We start from the raw sequence: 25,026 nt of genomic DNA on the forward strand, positions 1-25,026 counted from the left end.
GAGCATTTATGTCATGATTGCGTGACGCAACAGTACCTTTAATAGAAGAATTTAATTACAGCCTTTACAACTTCAAACACCCGTTGAAGCAATTATTCGCCCTTTACAGATACTAGTGTAACATGTTCGTTCATACCTTAAAACACGTTATGGCCTGGCGAGATGTTGTAAACAACAAATATCCAAGTGATGAGTAATATCTACAAAGAAACATGGGCACATATGCATGTTTTGCTTTTAAAAAGTTGTTGTTGTTTAGACAAGTACATTGTGTACATAACACCTGCAACGAAGTTGCGCATGCATTATAAAGTAGCAGATACCTCAAAGAGGCGTTACTTTACATCCTCTAATCCATCATGTGCTGTTACGATAACGAGTAAAACACGACGGTCGGGAGAAAAACCATAAACGACTACTTTCTAAACTATTCATGAACGTACAGCCAGATCTTTAGTTTGATACTTAGCGTCGTGTCCGCCGATGTCTCGAAACTGTTGACATATTATTGAATGCACGTAACATATCATTTGTGCAATGATGTACACCCGCAGGCTGAAGACATTTCTGCTAGTTTTTCCCCTTATAACTGCCCCAAGACATTTTTTGTACTCGCTGTAATTTCTTGACATTTCAAATCAATGACATTCTTCTTCTGAAAATACCAACAGGGACTAACAGGGTTAAGGTATGTTGACATGGGCTACAGCAAGTGCTACAAGTGAATATTTTCTCGGGTACTGTTTGTGTACATGTGTGAGGCACTTGACTTCCATTTCCCATTTCAAATGTGCCTGTAGTATGTATGCATCCAACAATGCCAGTAGACACGTGTATATAGGTAGGCAACGTCATGACCATTTGGTCATGGGTTCATATTGAGTTATATACACAATATAATATATTTATGTCCAACCTGTTCATATATGTTGATAGTTGATGTGATCAGTAAGATGTACATAACCTATATGCACATATTCAATAACAAATTCTTGCTCGATCAAGAAATGTACAATGTCACAACTGGCACATTTAAATATTGCTTCGGAGGTTACTGCTTTACATAAATATAGTTATCGATCTCATAACCACTTACTTGTCATTCTATAGCATTGCATATTTACTCATAATTCCCTAGCTGCATGACCATATTAACCTTTAATTACTGGGAAACATATACACATTTACTCATAATTCCCTAGCTGCATGACCATATTAACCTTTAATTACTGGGAAACATATACACATTTACACATAATTACCTAGTTGCATGACCATATTTACCTTTAATTACTGGGATACATATACACATTTACACATAATTACCTAGTTGCATGACCATATTTACCTTTAATTACTGGGATACATATACACATTTACACATAATTACCTAGTTGCATGACCATATTTACCTGTAATTACTGGGATACATATACACATTTACACATAATTACCTAGTTACGTGATCACAATTACCTATTTTTTACTTGGATACATGCACATATTTACATAATTACCTAGATACGTGATGATACTTACCTATAACTATTTGGATGCATTTACACATAATTAACCATTCATGTAAACATATTTATTCAGCATTATCGTAGTTATCTGATCACATTTGAAGGGGTTAGAATAATAAGAGGATTAACTACATTTTTTGCATATCTTCATAAATGGAGATGTTTTTAAATGTTCTTGAATTATTAGTTTTCGTAACATAAAATCATTTCATTTTGCTTGTGATTGACATTTGACTGTTTGGCAAACATTTCCATACATTTTCTTCCCCTAATTCAAATACCAAAACAAAATAAATATTTTTAAAACATGGACCTAACCTCCTTTTTATTCTAACCCCTTCATTTACCAATAGTTATTATTCCTTAGTTACATGTTCAAATAACTACCAGGGAAATTTTACACATTTAACCCACCACTTTGAAACATTTACACATGTATACAAATCGTCACGGTGCGATGTTTCTTCTCATATATTGTACCTAGATAATTCTGTCTATCTCGTGTCATGTTGTCACAACCTGTCAGTACAACCCAAACTGTCAAGTAGTGTTTGTTTATTTTCCCTCTTATCTTTTAAAAATGACAATGACGATACCCACACATTAATGTCGAAAGCAAAACGCGTCAAGTTCATCACGAAACACTGTCAGCATGACAAGCTCCCTGCAGTTATCAGACCGAAACGCAAAACCCACGTGACCTCATCAATCACGCTTGCTCATTGGTCAAAGAGTCTGAGATTGCTGACATTACGCTGCAATGGACACATGACATCACACTAATCACGTGGTGCTTGATGTTTTCCCTTTGTCGATTCTTACCACAGGTAGGCGTGCCTGCTGAGTTGATACTGCTTTCCTTCCACATGCTTATCTGCGTGTGTGCAGGATGTGGTACTCTTTCGTCTTAAGCCTTGCATGTGTTGCTTTTATTACTTCTGTGAAGGCAATAACACTCAAACCCAGGGACAGATTAAGAGGTAAGTGTGTTCAACTGGTCACATCGTGCATTTTGATTGCACCTTTTACTGCATATGTCAGTTTAATGTAGGAAGTTTTGAATTTGATAAAACCAATGCATTTGAAACAATTATTATGCCAAGACTACGTTTATTTAGATATCAGATCTGAATATTTAGAGTTCAGCTTGAAACTATGTTTATTAGAAGGAATATTTTCTCATTTGACAATTATTATAAACACACAACGTTTCTGGGACATTTATTCTGCATTCATCGTGTTAACTAAGGCAAGAAACGTCCTGTATGAAAACAAAGGATCTGTTATCCATCATACAATTCCGTGTCATGTAAACATCAAACCTGGAGATACCCATAAAGAATCCGTGTTAACAAGTACTTAAAAGATTACTATTGACTAGCACATTAATAATATGTTAAACATATGTTTTAAAATAGTGTGTATAATTTAACTCCCAAATATAATACTCTTGATTGTTCATCGTGTCACATACCTGTCATGTTTAAAATCGCTCATGCAACTTCTGTCAAACACATTTTGGTGATTGAACAATGCATCTTTACGTCACACTTCACTTTGAAAATATGTTTCTTTAACATATCCCCCTTTTCATGAGATAAAGATTTTTGTCAAGTCTTAAGAAACTACACTTGTATTAATGATAGCCTTTCAACACACAACTATGCACGTATTTAGAGTTAGTCACGCGTTTTGGGAACTAGAGCGTTCGTTTGAATGTAATTGCAATCCTAATATGAAGATAGCGGAGTGATGGGTATACTATGACTTTTATTAAGGATACAGGAGGATTTAAGTCTACGCTTAGACACGGCCAGGTGACAAAACATGTAATCTACGGGAGAAGTTTAAAGTGGTTAATTTTAAGAGTCACTAGAATAGAATACAACCGAGGAAACAATTTACTTCCAGTGATATTTGTATATGGATGAAGCACGTGCTGTATCAGACAGCAGTTTGAATCATGTGCTGTAGCAGACAGTGATTTGAATCATGTAATGTAGCAGACAGCGTTTTACTATTTGAATCATATGCTTCAGCAGACAGTACTTTGAATCATATGTAGTAGCTGATGGGGATTTTAATCATGTGCAGTAGATGGGAGTGATTTGAATCATGTGCTGTATCAGACAGTGGTTTGAATCATGTGCTGTATCACACAGTGGTTTGAATCATGTGCTGTATCACACAGTGGTTTGAATCATGTGCTGTATCAGAGAGTAGACTGAATCATGTGCTGTATCAGACAGTAGTTTTAATCATATGTAGTAGCTGAGAGTGATTTGAATCATGTGCTGCAGGAGACAGTTGATAGTTATTTGAAGCATATGCTCGAAGAGGGAATTGTTTGTGATTTGAATCATGTGCTGAAGCGGACAGTTATTTGGTATTCGAATTATTTGTTGTAGCAGACAGTTGTCTATGATATGAATGGTGTGCTGCAGCAGATAGTCGTCAGTGGTTTGAAGCATGTACGATAAAAGGCAGTTAGCTTGTAATTTGAATCATATGCTCTAACATGTGTGGATGTACGGATCCGTGTCATGTGCATTTCACACAAACGACAAAAAGTGTTCTTACCTTCAGTCCTACTACAAGATGCCGACTGGCTCCTATTAAATGCAATATACATTGAAAACGTTTTATTTTGCGAAAAAAAAAATAAAAATAAAAAAAAAATACGTTTACCTTAATTCGTATTTTATAGAAAATATCCCGTTAATCAAGTAACTTTTATATCATACATCGTATAATCACCATGGAATTTTAAACTTCTCTCTTTCTGAATATTGTTTTAGAAAGCATAGTATAACAGCCTTTCGACAATGTCCCAGTATGGTTTTCTTAATTACCTATTCATGTCACAGTCATGAGTATTATGCATGTGGAAAGTGGGCATCCTATTTAGGCCAACCTTTCCGCTACTTTAGCTACAGTGACATAAGGTCACAACATGGTCTGACGTTGATATATGGAACACGTGAAAATAACACCACGGGATTAAAAAGAACAATACGAGAGTGATATATGTAGCGGGCAATTGCAAGGGATAACTAATGCATCTTGTAGTCTTCAAAGAAACAACGTCATCATAGGAGGCTACATTAATACATTTGTCACACGAAGCGAGAGTTGCAATGTTTATCTGTGCAGTTGAGGTGGGGGTAACCTAAAGCCAGATATTCGATTCCTCATTGGGTATAATGAGTATATTGGGTATAAGCCCATTTCTGGTCTCGTCTGTCGTGATATTGGTGGTTCTGTGCTCAAAGCGGCGTAAAACCATCCTCACTGTCTCATTCACTCACACTATCATCTTCTTTAGCATCAAATACATAACCGCTCTGAATACCTCTAAATCAAAACAGTCTTTCATTTAGAAAACAACCGGTGTCAGCGTTGTAGTTGCAATTGTGTTTCTGTAACTTAGATCTTTTTAACTACCATATGTGGTGCTTGACTCGAAACATTTGGAGTAGACTTTCAGTGCTCTTTTACATTGTTGCACATGAATGAGAAACACCAGTGATTTTATGGAACATGACAACAAGTATTGTTGTGGTGAATCTTCACTGCTTCTTCCAAGTGGTGTCCCTGACAGTGTGAAACTAATAATGAGATCAGTCAAAGAGAATCCCTCTCTAAGGCTGCTCGTCAGCATGTGGAACATTGACTAGCGTAAATGCATACTGGCATTCCGTTACCCCATCTATGGCCCATGGGAAACTGCATTTCAATTATATCTCAAGAACACTGATGTTGCGATATTAAAAGTAATGCTCATGTGCTTATCTGTGTTTAAAATATCAAAGGTTTCAAACTTACATGTGCAGTTAACGTTCTTTGACATATAACATTAGATTGAATCGATCCCATTAGATACTTACATACTTGAGAACACAAATCTTACTGAAATAAACAAATAAAGAAACACATGAAAAATTAAGTGTTCCTTTAATATTTCCCGCCTTTCATCACAACTTTGAATAACACTGTGGGAGCAAATCTGAGAATAAATAAAGGAACACTGCCATAAAGTGGTGTTCCCATATTTGTTTCCGTCAGTATCATATTAAAAAGGAAATGTATTATAAATGTATTTTATACTTTACATTTTACTTGTTAGTTATAGATTGCAAAAGAATTCCATCTTCACATACAAAATAATAAATAATTCATATTTTCAGTCTTATTTGACACACAAATTGATGGGTGTCTTTAGCATAAGCCACATTATGACAGTTTTATATTCCTTATATAGCGCCAGTCGGCTACTCATGTGGAAGTAATCAGTTGTTCCTCGGCGTTATATGATGACACTGTCACGCAAGGTGACGTACTACAAGCGTCCCGTTTACCCTAGACAAACCCAAGTTCCCTTATTAGAATTATAGATGTCCGTGACTTTAATTAACGGCTCATATACAATTCAGAAATGCAAATATTTCATTTTACTCGTTTCAAAATAGTGACTTAAAATTCTACGTTCTACGGCGTCGTTTCTGGCAGTAGGAAGTCTTATGTCAATCTCTTCCCATGCCTCTAGCGTACGGTTTGTGACGAACCAAGTGAATTCAAATAAATAAATAAATAAATAAATAAATAAATAAATAAATAAATAAATAAATAAATAAATAAATAAATAAATAAATAAATAAATAAATAAATAAATAAATAAATAAATAAATAAATCGGAAACTGAATATTCGAATGTCTGGCAAACATTGTTCTAGCCTCCGTTACCCGAACCTGATCAGGATACAGAACCTATATCTCCTCTGCCTTTCATGGTTTTACACTCTATATAGATGTTTGTATTATTGTTAAGAAATCAATTCCGAATCACCACGTGTATAGTTTCTTTTGTACGTCAGGTTAGGTGTGTGAGTATGTCTCAACATGTGCTCGAGGTCCACCCAGCACCAGTCCGTTTAGAATCCCACACAAGCCACGTCATGAAATATCTTCTGTTCAATTCTTTATTTCAGATGTAGCGAAAGTGCAGTTGGTATCAGCAGATGATGGAGATCGATTCAGGAGGTCAGCTGTTAGTGACCTTCCTCTCAATTTGCATTTTCGAGTTTCATCTGGAGGAAAAGACGTCAACCTCAGACTGCGGCGTTCACTGACCAATCAGGCCTCAGATATTCCGGTGTACGTCATCAGAGAGAACAGTGTTGTGAAAGAGGACCTGCCACCAATAGAGGTAGTGAATACATACAGGTTGTGATTGCACACAGATACTGAATACTGAATACTGAGTACTGAATACACACAGGTAGTGAATACGTACAGGTTGTGAATGCATACACTTAGTGAATACATACAGGTAGTGAATACACACAGATATTAAAAAGAATAGGGGAGTGAATACATTGGGGTAGTGAATACCTAAGTGTAGTGAAATTCAATACATTGAGGTAGTGAGCACATAGAGGTAGTGAATGCATTGAGGTAATATATAAACTGATATAGTGAATACATATAAGGGGTGAACACATAGCAGATTGTGAAGACATAGAGAGAGTGAACACGTGAAAGCAGTGAATAGAGTATTAAATATGTAGAAATGTGAATATATAAAAGGAACACACAGAGATTTTGAAAACCTTGGATGTAGTGGATATAAAGAGATTATGACTGAAATGAATAATGAATATAATATATAGATAGTGAATATATGGGGTAGGGAATATAGAAAGAGTGCCGTATAGTACAACACTAATAGAATCAGTAGCTAGGCATCTAGGTCTCCCTCAGGTTATGACTGTCATGACAATATGGATCAGATGGTTTGGTGTCTCTGACATGGTCCCTATATCCCAACATCGTGTACCAATGTTACTGATGTAAATCAACAACGTGTCCAACTAAACACAGTTACCTGCTGACCATAGATACATAGTTTGATCTTTGCGATGTTAACAACAGAGATATCCTTGATTACAGATGAGGTACATGTCAAGTAACCATTCATCGCTTTATTATCAGTGACATACTATTCGGTGTACATGACTCTTTCAGTTATTATCTGAAGTCACCTATATGTCCGATACTAACCCTCTCATTGCTTTCCTCCAGAGTGCTGCGTCCTACCTGGACAAGGTTTTGGGAGCCTCCGTCATGGTGAGGAAACACCGAGATGGAAACTTCACATTGGTATGTTCAACAAAATGGCTGTCGTATCAGTAAAGTCTCAACAGTTATCTACACTGCTATGCCATTAGTCTTATGACTGTTTCATACTTTTACCTGCATACATGCCACTACTCTTTTGATGACTTCATACTTTTACCTGCATACATGTCACTGCTCTTTTGATACGTTCATACTTTTACCTGTATACATGTCACTACACTTTTGATGATTTCATCCTTTTACCTGCATACATGTCACTACACTTTTGATGATTTCATCCTTTTACCTGCATACACGTCACTACTCTTTTGATGAGTTCATCCTTTTACCTGCATACATGCCACTACTCTTTTGATAAATTTATACATGTACTTTTACCTGCATACATGCCACTATTCTTTTGATGACTTCACACTTTTACCTGCATACATGTCACTACTCTTTTGATAAATCTATACCTTTACTTGCATAATGCCACTACTCTTTTGATGTTTTCATACTTTTACCTGCATACATACCACTACTCTTTTGATGTTTTCATCCTTTTACCTGCATACATACCACTACTGTTTTGATAAGTTCACCCTTTTACTTGCATACATGCCACTACTCCTTTGATGTTTTCATCCTTTTACCTGCATACATGCCACTACTCTTCTGATTAGTTCATACTTTTATCTGCATACATGCCACTACTCTTTTGATAACTTTTTACTTTTACCTGCATACATGCCACTACTCTTTTGATAGATTTACACTTTTACCTGCACACATGCCACTACTCCTTTGATGATTTCATCCTTTTATCTGCATACACGTCACTACTCTTTTCATGAATTCGTACCTTTACCTGCATACATGTACACGTCACTGCTCTTTTGATTATTTCATGCTTTTACATTCATACATGTCACTACTCTTTTGATAAATTTATACCTTTACTTGCATAATGCCACTACTCTTTTGATGTTTTCATACTTTTACCTGCATACATGCCACTACTCTTTTGATGTTTTCATCCTTTTGCCTGCATACATACCACTACTTTTTTGATGAGTTCATACTTTTACCTGCATACATGCCACTACTCTTTTGATCGATGTTTTCATCCTTTTACCTGCATACATGTCACTACACTTGGGATAGGTTCATACGTTTACCTGCGTACATGCCACTACTCTTTTGATGTTTCCATCCTTTTACCTGCATACACGTCACTACTCTTTTGATAAGTTCATACTTTTACCTGCATACATGCCACTACTCTTTTGATGACTTCATACTTTTACCTGCATACACGTCACTACTCTTTTCATGAATTCGTACCTTTACCTGCATACATGTACACGTCACTGCTCTTTTGATTATTTCATGCTTTTACATTCATACATGTCTAATACCTTTCCTACGTAATATTGCCGACGGCAATACCATGTTTCCCATTGCATTAGATATGTAATGTTCTATACAAGGTTGTCATACGAATGGAGGGTATGGGCTTTCATTCCCAAATTGTCCACAATAACCACACCTAAATCCAGACATCTCGAGTTCCATTCTATGTTACTATAGACATGATACAGATGCAATGCAACCTAGAGTAAGTCAGTATATACCAATGTGGGATCGAGTGATCATGTTCGCTGGCGTGGTTGACTCAAGTCATCATACGTCAGTTGTGACGTCCATTATGGTGACACTAGATTAATCAGTGAAGGTCCCAGTTAGCACATTAGCCTTTAGTAACCATTGCTTGTCCTAAGAGGCGACCGACGGTCAGGCCCGCTGACTTGGTTTGCACCTGTCATCGGTTTCCGGTTGCGCAGATCAATGCTCATTTTGTTGATCATTGGATTATCTGTTTCAGACTGGATTTTTTACAGACCGAGGCCATATAGTTGGAATATTGCTGAATAGTGCTGAATATTGCTGGATGAAGAACAAACAAACACTATTTTCAGAAATAGTCATCTAACGATGTGTTGCTATTTTGATACAGAGGAAACGTTTCCATGTGTATTACAGGAAGGGACGTACTACGATAGCTCGGGTCAGGTGCACATCAGTCATATCGGTGGCCCCAAATATGCTGTACATCAAATCGCCGAGGTGAATTATGGGAACGATTTTGTGATCAACTCTGGTATGTTTTTACATTGCAAGATACCACCAAAAATGTTTTAAATACAAGTATGCATTTATATATGTATGTTTAATCCACATATATATCAATCCGGATATAATAAAAGAACTGGAGATCCGCGAAGGCCCGGGTTAGAATTGAATATTGGCCTTCAGTAACCATTGCTTGTCGTAAGAGACGAATAGCGGGATCGGATGGTCAGGTTCGCTGAAATGGATGTCTTCGGTTCTCACTTGCGCATATAGCTGCAATATTGCTGTGTGCGGCGTGAAACTACATGCTCTCAATTCATACTTCACTGAAAGAATATGAATATCTTGAATACATGTACCGACTGTATATCGAGGTTCCTTACACCCTACACTTTACTTTCAACGCAGATATACATGTCTGTTCTAGAAACTTCGGCGAGATCTCCACAGCCGACGACAACAGCACGGGTCAAACGTAACAGTGTGGACGAATATACCATCGAAATCCTTTTCTGTGCAGACTATAAGGACTACTCAAGGTACGTTATCTTCATTACTCCTGTCCATCTTTAATTGAAACTATTTCTTTTCACAAAAATATAAAACCTTGGTTTTGCATTCTTGTTTATCACCAAAGTAATGAGTATTTGCAGAAAAGGTGATCACAGAATAGTCCGTGTCCTCGCAACTGATGAACCAGTGGTTTATACATTTATACTCGTTTACTTCAGGTCCCGAAGTAATGCCAGACTGACAATACGAAGGCGCCTTGTCCACTCTTGTAGCGATTGATCGAGTTAGACTTATGCAAATGAATATCGATTTGACTGGCTGTTTTTTTCTCCATTTCTAAACGCCTGTAGTTTTTTCTTTATCACCTCTGGGCTTCTGTTGTTTGAAACATGTACAGAGAAAGCAGAAAAGTTACATTGCGTTGTGTTTAGGGGTCATTCTAAACGACTAACCGTACCTTGGGGGGTAATTCATACTATTCATAGGTGATGATGTGTCATTTGTTCTGTTCAGAGTATAATATAACATGTTTACCTGTTTAGCATCATTGATACATTGCAGTTGGGAGAATCATTTCCACAACCGAACACTTGCCCACAGTGAGATGAGATTATACTACGCATTTATTGCACAGTCGGTAAGTGGCGGTTGGTGTCGGAAATGTCAGACCATCATCGTCATTGTCGTCGTCATCATCGCAGTCATCGTCATTATCGTCATAATCGCTGTCATAGTCATCATCATTGTCATCAACATTGCTATTGCTATTGCAATCAAAATATATCAGTGCTATAAAAAGGGTCCGGGTGATTATGCACAATCAGGCAGACTGTCAGTCAGAGATCCTTGTTTGTCACTTCAGCATTGACTCAGTCGGGGAATTGGACACTTGAGCGAATAGATTCCCCTGAGCACAGGACGAAAATAGTCATAAAGATGATATAAATAGACAATATTCTGAGATGGCAACGTTTACGATCATTCCTGATATAAACATGGTGAGCACACATAGCATAACGAGCCTCGATCACTTGGTTGTAGGTTGTACTTTATGACCATGGCAAATATCACTATCATATAAGCAAGTTTACTCACCAAAAAGATGCTGATGTGACATGCATTTTGTCTCTAGGGAAACACCTGCGTTATTTTCTTTTTGCCATCTGTCAATTCCGAACTGCTGCTATCAGTCATGTCTCGCAAATCTGCTTATGGAAATAGATCTGTCTTTGATTAAAGATCGTAAACTCGATTTATGTGATATTCTTGATGAGCTTGTATGTGGCACTAGAACAGCCTGTTGGGTAATCTGTCTTATCAGACATGATCTGCTTGTGTGGCTTTGATTGCTCGTAATTTGTACCTTTGATTTCTGCACAGATGTCTATGAGATATGCCAGTGTGACTGATGTTGATCCACGCATAAAGATTAACATACTTGTCACCGGCCTGCTGATACTAGATGTAAGTAATGCATTGTCAGCAGATTGTGAAAAGCTGTGTCAAAATAATCAACACACCTGGTGAGATAATTCACACATCGTTGTAAAACAGTTAATTATCGTGTTAATCACACCTGGAAAAAGTTAACCATGCCCGTTAATGTTTTCAAATTTGTCTAAATCGGCTACCATCCTGATCAGTTTTGTGCAATCAGGTTGATAGGGTTACATTTTTTCAGTAAGGTCATGTCTTCATTATAAAAAAAACAAAACGATATCGTTTTCCTTCAACGTTTTGGTGGTTGAATATTGCACAACACTCATATCATCCGTTGTGACTCAAAATGATACCTGTTACATGTGTGGAACTATAGACAGGATCAGGCAACATGACGTGTGTGATGAGACAGAACCGTTTATTTGTACCCCGGGATTTTGTTTTATTTTATTTGTACAACCTGAGATAGAGGGCGGTACCTTACCTCATTTGACAGAAGCTAGATTAGTGGTACTTTTAAAAGGCAAAATAGCCACCAGAATCAATCGTCTCCTGATACTTTGTTACTGCCAGGAGACCTTTGCTTCTTGTGCCTGTTTTGCCAACATGTAACATTGTTTTAAAATACCACAGATGTAGTTGTGAGATAACTCTCCGAGGCAAATTCTGTGACAGATGACATGAGTATATTCGTGATAAGCAGTCAACTATTTTGCAGACATACCGAGCTAATTCAGGAAACCGTATTAGTTAATACAATCATGTATCGTGTAAAGATGATACAATTATACGCAATGAAAATGTGACAATGATTAAGACAATCATACATAAATCCTCGTCAGATAATCATACATAGCTATTTATCCCTTGTATATCAATCAATTGTAAAAGATGTACATGATATTTATTTACATGAATAACAAGGACGGCAATTTGTCGAAGGGTATTTTGAACAAATTCAGTCTTAAATTCTGGTAAATTTGGATTATTCTCATTGTGTCACAGAGAGACTGTTATTTCTTATAAATATGTCGACATATTCATTCTTCGTGCGAATTTCTTTCTCAAAATTCATAATGGTTGCAATAAAGAAACATTCATTCTTTCATAGCTAAGTGAAATCAATGTTTAATGGTTTGATGTAAAAGCTATTCATGACCAGATACTATACAAGCCTTGTTTCACTGTGACAACCGAAATTGCAGTTGTTCTGGGGATAAAACATTCCGTGACACGCACAATTAGTGTTACATTGTATTCTCAGACTCAGTACATTAGTAATTATTTTGATAGTATAGATACGTGAAGATACTGCATGCTCAATCTACTCTGGGACATGAGATAAGCAGCTGATACTCTTTACTTACAGAAAGTATTTCCGAATAAACATCCTTGAATAATGACGATGTTTGAAATCGTGGGAACTTACTTGACAAAGGCAGACCGTATCCTAGATCTATTGAACTTCAGTTTAGTTTAAAATCACATTTATTATTTCTACAGATGTTGAAGTCAAATATTAGGTAGAATGTGTAAAGTCGAATTCTGGTGCCCCCCTCCTTGATATTGGTGGAATTCTGCTAAAAAGCATACTCGCGTAACTCACACGTTCACTTAAGTCAAAAACTGTATCGGTAGCTCACATTATGCCATGGGTTATTTTCCTGTCTGTAACTGTTTGAAAAAAGACACAAAAACATTTAGAACATTTAAGAATGTGCATTTAATCACGTGAATACGATTAACACGAGGAAGGATGACACAGTTTCACATCAAAAGGTTTCACCTGTCTGCGTGTTTCACTTAAATAAATGACTTTAATGTGTATCAACTGTGACTCTTCAAATTTTACGTCCTAATTACAGACTAAAATATGTTCCATCAAATTACATAATTAAGACACGTAATTTAATATTGCTTAATTGACTACTTTTATTTTTCACTCTGAAATATCTCGCAGATTCTGAATAATGCATCGGATATGATGTTATGTAAATTTGGCCGTGACACATGTATGTAATGTCAGATGTCAGTTATAGCGGTGACGAAACTGGGTTTATGTAGTATACGATGGTCGCAGGCTGGCGTGAATGGACGTATGTTTATCTCTCATATGTTTGGCTATAGAGCACAGCAGGCAACTAATATATTCCACTGTTAACAATAGCAGTATGTATGTTCATGGTGTTACATGCATATACTTCCCTGCCTGAATTTGCACAACACATAATAATACACACTCTCTCTCACACATACGCACACACACGCGCGCGCGCGCACACACACATACACACACACACACATACACACACACATATCTTATCTTTTTATCCGAAGGGCTCCCTCGAATATAATGTTTTATTTGATAACTGAAATTATTTACAAATACAATAAGACTCGACTAGCGAACTCCGAAAAGTATAAGAGAGAGCAAGGAAGGCTCTCGTTTAGAATCTAAATTTGTCAATTATTTCCCAATGCAACTGAACTGGTTTAATTGATCATCACTTCATATATATATGTAGTCTTTATAACTATATAAGTATATACAGTTTTATTGTATTTGTAAATAATTTTCAGTTATCAAATAAAACATTATATTCGAGGGAGCCCTTCGGATAAAAAGATTAAGTCCTTCTTAAGCGACAGAATAGCCAGGTCCATTGACATTAAAAGCCAAATGCTCTATAATCAGTGTCCAGCGGTGGGTGAAATATCCTGAGCCTGTCGAAGATGGATGTGTGGTGCATCTGTGACAGCTGGCTTGTATTTACAAATACTTTCCGTGGTTACACAAAATAGTTGTCAACTAAACGGCGTATTTATACACACATCAAAGTACAAGGATATTCTCCACTGATGAAAAATGGTCAAGCTTGGCTACTGCATTGTCATCAAGAACATATATCTCCAGCAGATGTATTTTACTGTCATTCGTTAACACTTTTTTTACAAATTACCTGAGATTATTGTGTATAAAAGTAATTGTTCTCGTCATAATATGGCTGAAATATTGCCGATGTGACTATATTTTTAACACAATTAATGCGATTATACTTACCTGTGACTATTTACATATGTAACATTGTTCAGGCCTCAACGTCTTTTCATATATTCGTATGTACAAAATGGAAGCATTTTCAAAAATACATGTCAGGGACCTTACTTAGTTATAAAGACTATTCTGTTCTATGAATTCATCGTACCTGGAACATGCCCTCGTAATTTGGAGTTACGTCCCTTCCACTGCTGGCCTGTGATGTACACGCGCCAGGCTAGAAAGTGCTAGGAATTAGGACAGCTCTAATATTAACTTAAAGGGGAAATTCATATGCGTGTCATATTATATGACAAGGTGGCACCCTTTCATTGTACTTCCTCTGAGGGTCATTTGCATGGGAATTAACACAATATCTCGCTATTAGTCATATATAACGGTGCTGTTATGTCTCAGTATGCTCAAATGTCACTTTCTTCCATATTTGAAACATGACCCTTATTGTTTTGTCATTTTTCTTTATTCGTATAAGTCCCTTTTTACTTACGTATATAATACTTGAATAATTATGTAACACATTTATGGAAGTAACATATTTTTGGAATGATAATTAATTTTCAAACTGATATTCAAATGGGCGGTGGTGGTGGAGGGTGGGAGGGGAGTGGCAGGGCTGGGGAGGTATAGCATGGCCTATCCCCCTCCCCACCACCCCTAACACTTATGTAAAAGTAAAATGGATGTCACCTCCCTTAAAATTATCATCACCCCCTCCCCTCATCCCCGCCACCATACATTGCTACCCCATTAACTTGTCCTCAAGGTATATTAAAAGGCCACTGAAACTCACGTGAAAATGAATGTTTGTTGTAGCTCATATTACATATATTTACAACATTTTCCCTCTTTATAGAGATAAAAATAAATAAAAAATATTGTTTTCTCCAGACACCAGAGAAATCCTACTGGACAGAAAACGAGGCGACTCAGTTGGATACTGTAGAGGTCAAGCCTGCCCTCAGGTCATTCAAAGACTGGCTTCAGTATCAGAACAATCTGCCACCAAGTGATCACTGGATGTTGTTTTCTGGGTAAGCGTTTCTCTTTATCTTGATCCACATACATTTGCCAGCGGCCCCGTGTGTATCAGTGTCCGTATCACAGATGATACCGAGGTGATCTTGGCCCCAGGCCAGTGACACGAGGAGAGCAGAGGTCAGATGACCGATGTGTCTCTAATTGTTTGTCGTTATTGAATCAACAGGAATTGTTCCGACCTGAAGATTGTGATAGTGATTAGTTCTTTAATCCATGGACCATTTTATATGGTACCGACCAGAATGTTGCAACTTCGATACACACTTTTGTTTCAAATAATAGGCACATTTAACTACTTAATCAGAATATTTAAAGCAGAATATATGAATTCCGCCCTGCCCTGCCCTGCTGCACATTTGGTGTCTCCATGGAAACTTCGTTTGCACCAGCAGTGAATGGGTACCCGACAGGATGGGATAGTAATATGGCCGTTAACCATGACCCGCTTGGTTGTTTTTTTTTGGTTTTTTTTGTTGTTGTTTTTTTGTTTTGTTTTGTTTTGTAGGGAGTTGATAAATGTAAAATCAAGTGCTAATCCATTAACCGGAGTGATAATAAAGCAACGAGTCCAGCAAACACTGTTTATGGGGCTACATAGTGTATGGCAGTTATATAGCGTCACAAGAGGTATTTTGCCTGAATATTAACGACACAATCACCGAAATCATGTTGTAATTTGAACTGCAACATGAACATGAACAAACTTTACGTTTTGGATAAACAGTGGGGTAAAGGCCCCTGCTAGTCACGCTGGTACGATACGCTACCCCGAATAGACTTCCCTTTGGATCCAATACACTTCTGGCACCCCTCAATGTTATATATTGATAAACTGTACACACGGAAATACTCACACAGCACTTCACCCCTTGTTTACAGCTACGACCTGACCAGCAGCGGTTCCAAGATCGTAGCAGGTACAGTTACCAGCAGGGCCCAGAGCCAGATAATTTCTACAAAACACATGAAATAAACGCCTGTAATAGATCACTATTCATACAACACCATACGTCCTGACATATTTGTAAAGCTCATCTTACATGCATGTGTTCAATGTACTTCTTGGACAATTAATCAGCCGTTCTTTGTTGTTAGGTCTGGCCACCTTAGCTGCAATGTGCACCTCGGCATCTGTGTCTATAATAGAGCAGGACTACTCGGCCAGCGTCGGGGCTACAGCAGCACATGAACTGGGGCACAGGTGAGTACAGCTACATTTGATATAGGGCACAGGTGAGTACAACTACATTTGATATAGGGCACAGGTGAGTACAACTACATTTGATATAGGGCACAGGTGAGTACAACTACATTTGATATAGGGCACAGGTGAGTACAGCTGCACATGAAATAGGGCACAGGTGGGTACAGTTGCACTTGGACTAGAGCACAGGTGGGTACAGATGCACTTGGACTAGAGCACAGGTGAGTACAGGTGCGCTTGGACTAGAACACATGGAGTATAGTTGCACTTGGACTAGAGCACAGGTGGGTACAGATGCACTTGGACTAGAGCACAGGTGAGTACAGGTGCGCTTGGACTAGAGCACATGGAGTATAGTTGCACTTGGACTAGAGCACAGGTGAGTACAGATGCACTTGGACTAGAGCACATGGAGTATAGTTGCACTTGGACTAGAGCACCAGTGAGTACAGTTGGGTACATGTGGGTACTACAGCTGGGTACAGTTGTACATGATGTAGGGCACACGTGTGTACAGTAGCAATTGGACTAGAGCACAGGTGGGTACAGTTGCTTTTAGACTAGTGTACAGGTGGGTACAGTAGCACATTATATATGGCACAGGTAGGTACAGTTGCACTTGGTCTAGAGCGCATATGGTTACAATTGCACTTAAACAAGAGCACAGGTGGATACAGTTGCACATGTATTAGAGCACAGGGAGGTTAAAGCTCCACATGTATTACAGAACAGGTCGGTGTGTGTGTGTGTGTGTGTGTGTGTGTGTGTGTGTGTGTGTGTGTGTGTGTGTGTGTGTGTGTGTGTGTGTGTGTGTGTGTGTGTGTGTGTGCAGATTCACATGAAACCTAAGAGGTTAGTACAATTAATGAATTACTGTTTGCACTAATATTGATTAGTAAAATAATGAATCATTGCACTAATGTGCTTCCTTCAGTCTGTCCGCAGTGCATGATGGAACTTTAATGGCCATGGGTTGTCCCGCCGCTGACAACTACATCATGTCCAACAAACTCTTCAACCCCACCAACAACGCAACGGCATCGCGACCGTGGGAGTTTTCATCATGCTCCGTGGCGGCGTTCAGAAACTACCTGGCAAGGTGAGGCATCATTATCACCTGTGGAGGATCATATGACAATGGCGGGCGTTACTGGTAGGTTATATAGATATTCCCTCACGTGACTACTCGAAAATTAGTAGATATGAACCATGTCTTCAATAGATCGGTTTCATTAGATGGGAAGTATGTACGTCCATGTAGATCAACCATGTCTGCATTAGTTGGTGACAGTTAATATATACGACGTTTTAAACCTAGTATGAATACATTGATATACCCATATGTGGAACGACTTATCATTTCAGGGTATATTGTGCCAGGGAGACTGGAAAGATGGTGTCCCCAGTCACCACGAAACTGGTTCCAGGCCAGGTGTACTCGAGCGATATACAGTGTAAATTAGCATTGGGCAATGAGTCCTATTTTGGCAGGGTGAGTAATCTCACTATTTCCTCAGACACTCTCATACAGTTCTTAAGTCTCGGATGTATCAAGGAAACCGTCCCCACTGAGGCTCGTCGGGGCGAGTGTCGGCTCGAGTGTCGGGGCGACGGTCTGGGCGAGACGTTCATACATACACTACCTTTAATATTATCGCCAGGATTTGTCGTGTTTTAGTGGTAATAATCAGACAGAAATTATAGAGACGACCAGCTATTAAATTCATCACTCAACAATAACCCTCATTAATTACTAAGTCTGTTATCGTGGATGAATCGATATAGATTTAGTGAAAACTCTTTATTGATATACCATTCAAAAAGTAGAGGATAATTTGATTAAGAAGACTGATAAACAGTAAATGATGAAGCCAAGGAGGAAACGGGTGATAAAGAGAAATTAAGGGAAATATATTACTTTTTCTCACATGCTTTGGCTTTGGCTAGTAGTATGCTCGCAAAATGCAATATATCCCCTACTGTTTTTAATTGTACACACCCTTTCTGGGATGTGCGGTCCTATCAGTATTCTTGTCATCAGCGTATTCAACTGTTCTTGTACAAGTGGCTTAGACACAGACTAAGACCTATCTGACTTCTTACACTGTTCACACCTGCAAGATGTCTCAGATCCCAGAATCAGCATTTACTTACAGTACTTAAAGTCAGACTTGTCTCCTATGGTCAGTGGACCTACCTACACCGCTGTATTGATTTGGAATTCACTGCCAGCTGACATCAAGTGTGCAGAATCACTGAACTCTTTCAAGTCCCTTCTGAAAAGCCATTACTTCTCCATGGCAATCTCTTAGATCTTTCTTCCTTTTTTAATTCTAACGTCAGGTATACGTTATGCATGCATTCATGGAATGCACGGACACAGGCGCAGATCATGATCTTCTATACAAATACCCACTATTATTATTACGACAAGGTATGTTGAAGACCAAATATCCTACACGTGTATTAGCCCCATAACTGACAATGCGAGAAATACGTCAGAAGGAGAGTTAACGAATCTATGTAATTCTCAACTGACACTTTCTGTCGTGTTTAGTGTGACGTATTATGTCATGTTTGTTGACTGATATCCCCAAAACGCCACCTATGTATAGCGAGAACACACGAATGGAGGCTGACATTGTGATTGCGTATATGTGTCCAACAAAATGTTAAATACGTGCATACATTTCGGATTTCGTCCATATAATGATGCGTCGGTTTATGGGGGAAATGAAAGCTCGGGGACACTTTAGTTTAGGCAGATCCACGCGGTTGATCAACAGGTACACGCCTGAGGTACATGCCACTACTGCATCATGCCATCAAGGGCTCCGGCATGATAGGGTGGTCATTACCGCAGTGGATCTGGCAGACCTTCTGTAAGTAGATTTCTCACTAGATAGTATCTTAGAGAATTAAGTGTGACAAAGGAGGCTGACAAGGAGATCTGTACTGTTGTGAACCAACATAATAGAGTGAACTGTATTGCAGGGGATCCAGTATGACAGGGTGATCTGTATTACAGGGGATCCAGTATAACAAGAAGGTCTGTATTACAGGAATTCATTATAACAGGGTGGTCTATAATTCACGGATTTAATATGACACGTTTTTCTGTACCGATGTATGACAGAGTGGCGCGTTTCGCTCAGGATCAGGTATAGCCAGGTTGCCGTATGAAAAAAGTTTGACATGATACTGACATCAGCGATAGAGATACGTGTATTGTAGTTGATTCAGTGTGACAGGGTGGTCTGTATTGCCGGGTATCCAGCGTGACTGGGTGGCCCGTATTGCCGGGTATCAAGTGTGACTGGGTGGTCTATATTGCAGGGGATCCAGTATGACCGGGGCTTTGACTCGATGTGTAGGGCAATGTACTGTGCCATCCCGGGACGACCACGCTACTTCCAGAAGAGCTTCGCCATGGAGAAAACTACGTGTGGAGATGGAAAGGTTGATTCAGCATGACAAAATGCCTTCTCAAATTATAGTGCCACAAGCGTCTTGGCCACACACACCCTTGAAATAATATATGCTTTGATATGAATGGCAGTCAGAAGTGCAAAGACAGTTAGATGTGGAATGAATGTGGCTATATATACCACTTTGACAGTTTCATTTGTTTCCATTGTAGTGGTGCATTAAAGGAAGATGTGTCTTCGATCCAGAGGCACCCAGAACACCTGGTAATGAATGAATATTTCTTTTCAACTGAAGAGAAACAGCAAGTATCAAATCGCGCTGTTCAGTTAAAGGCGCCAGTTAACCATTTAAATGAAGACGTCGACTGTATTGTATGTTAGCCTAAATTTTACTTTTCTCTGGCGTGATACCATCTCCAGCAATGAGTTTATATGGAAAATTTGAATTATATCGAGCGAGATATAATTCACCTAAAGAGAGGGGAATATATCCCGAAACTTCTTGTCCATCATCATAAAGATGCCTTTATGTGTATCACTTCTAAATGCCATAATATCTATCAATTCTAATTACCATTCAAAGACTCTGTATCAATCGAATAAAACCATAATTTCAAGTAAAGTGTTAAAAGGTAATACAGTAACATAGATCTAATTGAATTTTAGAAAACTGTCCTCAAGGAGACGATCCCGAGGAGGCCTGCCAGGTGTCTGACTGTCCATTCCTCACAGACAAGGGAAGGATAAGTTACTGCTGTGCCACCTGTGGAGTCAAACCTGACATAGTACTGCACACTATGCTGTCAAACACAACACCAACGACACCAACTACAACCACTACACCGACCAAGGAGGTCACACCTTCACCGTCCTCTAGCGACCATCAGGATACTATTGCACCTGAATCTTCTACAAACAGCAAGGATTCTTCTGACTCTGTGTTCCCTGGTGATTCTGAGTCTGGTGATAATGGTCTGTCGAGCGATGTGCCTTCGGGTAGTGATCCAGTTTCAAGTCTAACCACAAGTCCTAACACGGGAGGACAAAGTGACATCGGTCCCAGTCTATTAGGAATGATACAAGGAATGTTTTCAAGATTTCGAAATATGTTCGGTGGTTCCAGCACAGGAAGGATCTCGTATAGAACCTACCCACACGACACCCAAAGAAACTCCTCCGTCATCGTGGAAACAGGAGACGCCAGTACCAGATCCACAACAACCCCCAAACGTGGAAACTGGTTTATTCGAATGTTTGGCAACAGAAACGTTAGCAGTGGCAGCAAAACCAAAGTGAAACCAATTTCTGTTCATCCAGTTGAGGACACAGGATACATCTCGTCCGTCCTGACCCGCCCTGGTAATGGTTTTTTTTCGTGGCAATCAGACCTAAATTCTGGACATTCCAGTTCCTCCAACCCTGCAGCAGTAATTGGTGGATTTTCACGATTCTTCAGCATTGGCGCTAGAGCCAAGGGTAACGCTAGCAATGAAGTCAAAAATATAAGTTCAGGTCCTCCTATTGAATCTAGCAGAAGAAATACAACAGGGATTGCACCGGTTTCCAGAGTATCCGCCATTTCTGGGGGTGCTATTCCCAGGTTCAGCAACAGCAACGGAAGACTAAGTCCTCGTTGGCGATCACGTAAAGTTGTGAGGGTGTCAAGTTCCACTTCACCTGATTCGGGATTTTCAACTATCACTCTCAGTCGACCAGGAGCAAGTCGATCGTTCTGTGTTTCCTGTTCTAGTTCATGGACAGCTAAACAAAGGGAGATAACTCGACAGGAAAGAAAGGCAAGACAATCTTCACCATGGTCCAGTCGGTATGGTGGATACAGAAACATATCTTGGCTTTCTAGAAATGCCATCCGTGAGATTGCAACATCGAACACAAACAGTGATGCCTTCAGAGTATTGCAGCCTGTGCCAGGTATCTTTATTGGGACATGAGTATATCTCTGTTGGGGAATTAGCACTCTCTTTAGGGTTGTAGATAAAATGTTACCTGCTTGTACGATGGGAACTACTGTTGGAAGCAGAGTTTTTTTGTTGGCTCGAAAAAGCAACATTTTGGCGCCGGATGGCCTAACAGTGTTTACTCGACTACATGTGTGGGAGTGACAATTCCATTCCAGAAATAGATTTTTGATTAATTATTTGCCTTATTAAATAAACATCCGGTTAGCTGACAAATGCGATAGGAAGGGACAGGGTGATTGGGTTATTACCATCTTCAGTTATATTTCCGGTCAGCATTGTTTCTGACAACATTCGTGGATCTATATAATGTCAATTCAGTCCACATTCAAATACATCTCCCTTACAGTACACACTATTCATACACACACATCAATTGTTGTTCTTCTCGCGTCCGGCCGGCGGAACACTGCAAACAGACTTAAGGCAATTTTGAGATTGGAAAATGATCACAATTAGAGAGCCACACGTAAATATCACTTATATTCATTTACCATCAACCTTGTTCATTGCTAATTATCCAAGTGTTCAAGCTGTTGGACTGTTCCTCTACAGAGAACTATTATACAGAATTAAACCATCTTCTCAACTATGATTCAAACCAATTACCTGTATTATGTGTAACGTACTCATTCGGAAAATATATTTTTTTGCTTCATCTGTAACCATCCAAGAAGTATTTACACCTATATCTGCTTGTAATCCTTTCCATTAACAACAAATGACGGGAATGTGTTTGCGTTTATATAATCACACCCATTTTCTAATAGTCCATCTGCAGTAGTTTCATGAGTGGTATGTTTGTCATCCGTTACTGAAATCCGGACAAGACGTCTCTGATGAAGTCTTCTGTCTCCAACACATTCCTACAATTTGTCACCTAGGTAGTATTTAGGAGGTATACGTTGTTTTGTTGCGTCACAGTCCTTGTAGGAGACAGTGTAATCCTGCTGGAAGGATCATACACATGGCGGTCAGGTCATCTAAAGTTAAAATAGGTTTTGAATTGGCTGTGTGGCTCACCTTTTCACAACATGCCAAACAGTTTTAGTTTTGATCGGTAAAAGCGTTTTACAGTTAGTTACACAATAGTCCGGATGGAAACGTAAGATCTTTTCTGGCCTCGTGCATTCCACCATTCTTGCACCCGATTTCGACATGCTGATAGGGATAGTCACTTGGGGAACTTGGTGACCAGGGGCCGAATTACGTTTAACTGTAGACACAAGTTTTGTGTAGCAGGAACGCAAATAGAGACATTAAGTGACAATGTGAATACCATATAGACATTGAAACCTCACATGTCAAGTAGAAATATCAGTTGTGGGATTTGTATATTTGTTGTATTACGCCACATTCAGCAATATATGACAGCGATCTGTAAGTAGACGAATCTTTACCAGACAACCTAGAGCTTGACATCACGTAAGCAATAGCTTGCTTAGTATCACTAACTACAGAATACAGTTACCTCGCTTGTGTTATCGTGACAACGGTGTATTTTCAGCCTATGTCCTGTAGCACCAAGGGCCTTATAGGGGTGATGGAACGTACACTGATATTACTGCCAGAAAACAACAGATATGGAACATCGCAATTGGTCGGTCACGGCGTATGAGCTTCAGCAATTGCTGGGAATCATCGGTGTATTTTTTAGGCAGGGTGGAATATATATCGACAGTTAATCCGGATTGGTAGTCTCTGTTGTCGTTGTTCAATATCTACTAACTGTAAAATACATATCGGATATAAAGGGGCTCTTTCACACATTATGAAACCTATAAAATAGATTTCATCAACTGTTTTCATAAACTTATGGAAGGGGGACACTCGAAACAAATATTTTCTGAACCTATAAAATTTCATTATTTTTGGTAAGTATAGCTTTAGGTAATGTCCAAAATAGGAAATCACACAACATACATACTTAAGCATTACTATTTGTACTCTTTGTGTGTGAGATGTGTATAATGTGCACCGTTAATAAAACAATTTTCTTAAAACCTTCATTTTTGTTATGAAAATATCATTCGCATAGACAAAAAGTCATTTGCATCACAATGTCCACAAAGTTCTACTGTACGTTAAACCGCATGGAGAATGTGGCGTATATTTACAGTTATTTGTTAGGGTGACACCAACATTTAAAACACATTGACCCTTTAAGCCCCAGTCACCAGTAAGCTGTGGATTTAGCATCGGTGGACATATATAGCAACACATAACATCAGTTGTTCAGTCCGAACAGCTATAGGTCACTGACATATATACCAACACATAGCATCAGTTGTTCAGTCCGAACAGCTATAGGTCACTGACATATATACCAACACATAGCATGAGTTGTTTAGTCCGAACAGCTATAGGTCACTGACATATATAGCAACACATAGCATGAGTTGTTCAGTCCGAACAGCTATAGGTCACTGACATATATAGCAACACATAGCATGAGTTGTTCAGTCCGAACAGCTATAGGTCACTGACATATATAGCAACACATAGCATGAGTTGTTCAGTCCGAACAGCTATAGGTCACTGACACATATAGCAACACATAGCATGAGTTGTTCAGTCCGAACAGCTA

The 25,026-nt window shown here is 38.8% G+C and overlaps 1 protein-coding gene across 3 annotated transcripts; it reads left to right on the forward strand.

Moving 5' to 3' along the window:
* Positions 1-2,290: 2,290 nt before the first annotated feature.
* LOC137277467 (metalloprotease mig-17-like) lies at positions 2,291-24,442 on the forward strand. Of its 3 annotated transcripts, XM_067809199.1 has the most exons (15): positions 2,291-2,506; positions 6,515-6,732; positions 7,608-7,685; positions 9,690-9,807; positions 10,207-10,318; positions 10,854-10,929; positions 11,673-11,756; positions 15,679-15,821; positions 16,708-16,745; positions 16,924-17,029; positions 17,967-18,131; positions 18,398-18,524; positions 20,369-20,491; positions 20,673-20,724; positions 21,127-24,442. In XM_067809199.1, the coding sequence occupies exons 1-15, from the start codon at positions 2,416-2,418 to the stop codon at positions 22,410-22,412; spliced, it is 2,817 nt and encodes a 938-aa protein (XP_067665300.1). In that variant the 5' UTR covers positions 2,291-2,415; the 3' UTR covers positions 22,413-24,442. The 3 variants fall into 3 exon arrangements, with proteins under 3 accessions (XP_067665300.1, XP_067665301.1, XP_067665302.1); XM_067809200.1 differs by lacking the exon at positions 20,369-20,491; XM_067809201.1 differs by lacking the exons at positions 20,369-20,491; positions 20,673-20,724; positions 21,127-24,442 and adding an exon at positions 20,027-20,160.
* Positions 24,443-25,026: the final 584 nt, after the last annotated feature.

This window comes from Haliotis asinina, chromosome 3, assembly GCF_037392515.1.
Source record: "Haliotis asinina isolate JCU_RB_2024 chromosome 3, JCU_Hal_asi_v2, whole genome shotgun sequence".
Lineage (NCBI taxonomy): Eukaryota > Metazoa > Mollusca > Gastropoda > Lepetellida > Haliotidae > Haliotis > Haliotis asinina.